The sequence below is a fragment of the Borostomias antarcticus genome (genome assembly GCF_949987555.1).
Source record: "Borostomias antarcticus genome assembly, chromosome: 4".
NCBI classification, from domain to species: domain Eukaryota; kingdom Metazoa; phylum Chordata; class Actinopteri; order Stomiiformes; family Stomiidae; genus Borostomias; species Borostomias antarcticus.
In genome coordinates, this window is record NC_140237.1 from 31868256 (window position 1) to 31872336 (window position 4081).

The following is a 4081-nucleotide window of genomic DNA, read 5'->3' on the forward strand; positions in this document are numbered from 1 at the left end:
GAAATGAATGAATGAAAAAAGCATTCTGTCCCATTTTGGTTCACATAATTGGTCATAGTGTTCACCTATTCAGCGATGTATGCCTACATTTTTTTTTTTTAATTCTACTTTTGTTGTAATCTTATATCAAAGTATATAATTTCTTACTTCCTGGAAAACGATAGGTCACGTGCAATGACGACAACAGGTACCTTAGATTTTAGGCCAATAATCTCACGACATCCACCCGTCAATCAACGCTATCCTTCTATCGAATCTGTCTAAAGTTCTTAAAACCCGTCCACTTGTCAATGTCCCAATCAAATTCCTCTAAACATATGTCCCACCCTCATAGCTTGTTTGCGTCGGAAATACGTCAAACTACAGAAGTTAGATGATTTCAAACGTCCGTTTCAGTGCGACTTTATAATCTTCCTCTGATCCGTCTCTAATCTTCCTCTGATCCGTCTCTAATCTTCCTCTGATCTGTCTCTGATCTGTCTCTGATCTGTCTCTGATCTTCCTCTGATCTGTCTCTGATCCGTCTCTGATCTTCCTCTGATCCGTCTCTGATCTGTCTCTGATCTGTCTCTGATCTGTCTCTGATCTTCCTCTGATCTCTCTGATCCGTCTCTGATCTGTCTCTGATCCGTTTCTGATCCGTCTCTGATCCTCCTCTGATCCGTCTCTGATCTGTCTCTGATCTGTCTCTGATCTGTCTCTGATCCTCCTCTGATCCGTCTCTGATCTGTCTCTGATCCGTCTCTGATCTGTCTCTGATCTTCCTCTGATCTGTCTCTGATCCGTCTCTGATCCGTCTCTGATCCGTTTCTGATCCGTCTCTGATCCGTCTCTGATCCTCCTCTGATCTGTCTCTGATCCGTCTCTGATCTGTCTCTGATCCGTCTCTGATCCGTCTCTTGTCTTCTCATGCCCACAAAAGAAACCCACTGCCACGAAAAGATCAGACAGTTTATTTTGTCCGTGACTGAAAATCAATGCAAAATGTGAACAAACTAATTGTGTCATGACATTTCAAGTGGGTAATGAATCAAACATGACCATATCACAATCATAAGTCAATAATAAGTCAAAGATCACACAGGCCTGAGATATGATTCTCTATTCACTCATCTGTACCGTCGATGGAACACTGATAACATTTGAAATGCCAACATTTTTGGCACTAGTAACATTTGAATTCATTAGGAGGGAAAATTGGCCCTTAGTAGTTGTGGAAGAATAATAACTTTATAAACTAAAACAAGTCACAAATTTGCTTTCATCACACTGGAGAATGCTGCAAAACTACAAGTTATCACGATGGACAAATTCTGAAACTAATTTGAAAAGATTTAATTAATGAAATGAAAGGACTCAAAAAAGAGAGTGTGAAACAGTCCAAACCGTCATATAAAAGAGCAAGTAAGCAATGAACAGTACAAAAGAACAAGTTGACCTTCGAACTCAGAGAATACGCTGTGAACCCTCAGATCTAAAACGCCTGCTTGAAGATCGGGGCTGTTGACTCTTGTTTTAACAGCAAGTCGTGAGTTAAGAGTAAAAAAAAACAGACTGATGATTGATCAATCGCCTCCGACTGCCTCCCTTAGCCCCCTGGGACTGATGGGATTAAGCAATATGGAGGAAGCTCGCTACTGTCAGAGTGGAACGCTACAGTAGACAGAGCCAGTACGCTCACACTTATCTCACTCCTTCATGGTTGTAAGAATGAGAGGGACGGGGCTAGAGAGAGGGTTGTTTATGGATCAGGCCTCTGAGTGTTCCAGTCCCAGTAGCCAATCACAGCTCCTTGTGTCTGCTGGCTGTGTTTCCCTCCAGGTCTGCTTCCTGGGCACTCGTCTTCTTCTTCTTGCTCTTCTTCTTTGCGTTGGCCTCCTGCTGGCTCTTAGCTTTGCCGTCCTCTTTCTTGGCCGCCTTCCCGGGGAACACCTGTCCCTCGACGGTGACGTCAGCGCAGCGCTCCTGCGAGATCAGGAAGTCTTTGACCTCCCAGGCGAAGCTGCCGTCTCGCAGCATGAAGATGGCCCGGTTTGAGCCCACCACGAACCTGCAGGCAGGGAGTGGACAGACATGAGGTCAACCTGCAGGCAGGGAGTGGACAGACATGAGGTCAACCTGCAGGCAGGAAGTGGACAGACATGAGGTCAACCTGCAGGCAGGAAGTGGACAGACATGAGGTCAACCTACAGGCAGGAAGTGGACAGACATGAGGTCAACCTGAAGGCAGGAAGTGGACAGACATGAGGTCAACCTGCAGGCAGGAAGTGGACAGACATGAGGTCAACCTGCAGGCAGGAAGTGGACAGACGTGAGGTCAACCTGCAGGCAGGAAGTGGACGTGAGGTCAACCGCAGCAGCGTTCACGACAGAAAGGCTACTGCGGAAATGAGACTTGAGACTAATGTTCACACTGAGTCTGTAGTTGCTGGGGTAAATCGTAGGAGGCCTCATTTATAAATCGTGCGTACGCACACTAGAATGCGTACGGCACTTTCTATGCTAACTCTGGGATTGATAAAGAATGAACTGGTCGGGAGAATGCGCGGTCCTCAACGAACCCATGTGTACGCACGTTTCTGGAGGGATGAGAAACTGTGACTGCGATGGCAAAAGGATGAAGCGCTTTGATATACCCTTGTTTGTGTAAAATAAATGGACATTACCTCTCTTACATATTATATAGAGCTCCCGTATGAATATGACAACATCCCATTTGTGTGTAAGAAGGGGTTTATGTCAGCGATTCTGATGCAGAAGCACAGAGATGATATAGCTTATTGTTCTACAAAGTTTGACTGTGCGAGTGAGTAGATATTAGGGTGTGTGAATGTTTTTACAAATACTGTGATTGATTTTCCTAACCAACATAACGTCACTATCAACAGATGCAGGAGTACTATTTTAAATCCACTCCCCTCACCGCAGATGATGGACTAACATGATTTAGGAGCATACAAACGGACGCAGATATCTGGTTTTGCAAAACAACCTCTTACATGTTGTACTGTTTAATCAGGAATCATATTTAATTGGATCTGTAATTATTAAACGATAATACTTGCATGTATTAATAGTCTATGTACGTGTAATACATTTCATAACATGAAATGAAATCCACTTTCATTTCATGTTATAACTTCTATTACCATAAATAATAAGGTGAACAGAAGGATAATTTACATTTAAACTGACGCCGTTTTTGTGCGGTTTCATAGTTATCACAGTGGCGCAGAGTAGGGCTGGGTTAAAAAAAACAAAAAACGATTAATCGATTCTGAATCAAATGATTCAGAATCGATTCATGAATCCCAAAATCGATCTTTTATTTAATGAATGAATGAATAAATGAAGGAATGAATAGTTCATTAATTCATTCATTCATTCATTTTTGGAAATCAGTAAAACCAGCCCTAGTATTGATGTGTTGCACAACTTGCCAGTCATGTAATTAAGGTTACAGCTCAAAAAGGTTTTAGTAATACTAACCGAATCGATATTGAATCGAATCGTGATAATCGATTCTGAACCGGAATCTAATCGATTCTTGAGATTCTAATCGATACCCAGCCCTAGCGCAGTGATCCCATGATCTTGGGTTACGAGACCTAGCCTTGCCTCTCGGCCACTCCTCCTACACCCTCCCTCCCAAGAGCCTCTATGTCACTGTGGTGTGTGGATGAATGGGTGAATGAGAGGCCATTGTAAAGCACTTTGGATAAGAGCGCTATAGAAGTGCCGTCCATTTAATGTCACTTTCACCGTTTGTGTGTTCCGATGGGTCACCCATTGCACGCGTGTTGGAGTGTAGAGCTGTAAGACGAATAAAGACTTCTTCTTCTTTGTCGTAATGCAGTCAGTATGGTCTGGATGAATGGATGGGGCGTTTCACTGACCATTTACAGGCCAGTATGGGCGCTGAAAGGGTGGGACAAGACCCGCGCTCACAGGCGCCAGGTTTCGGTTTGATTCGTGATTTATAATGGGAACCCGGCATGGGACGCACGTGTGGCTGCTACCCTTGGGCTCTGGAACAGCTTGCCCCTCCACATCAGATACGCCCAGACCCTCAATGTTCTTC

General features: G+C 44.0%; 1 protein-coding gene across 1 annotated transcript in view; it reads right to left on the reverse strand.

Annotated features, from left to right (window-relative positions):
- Window positions 1–937: 937 nt before the first annotated feature.
- Window positions 938–4081, reverse strand: part of mesd (mesoderm development LRP chaperone) — a gene marked incomplete at its 5' end in the record, with an annotated part of 4227 nt that continues 1083 nt past the window's right edge. The window contains one exon of the mRNA XM_084436959.1: window positions 938–2050. Within this exon, the coding sequence (XP_084293085.1) occupies window positions 1783–2050 (268 nt within the window). The 3' untranslated portion in view covers window positions 938–1782. The remainder of the gene's footprint in view (window positions 2051–4081) is intronic.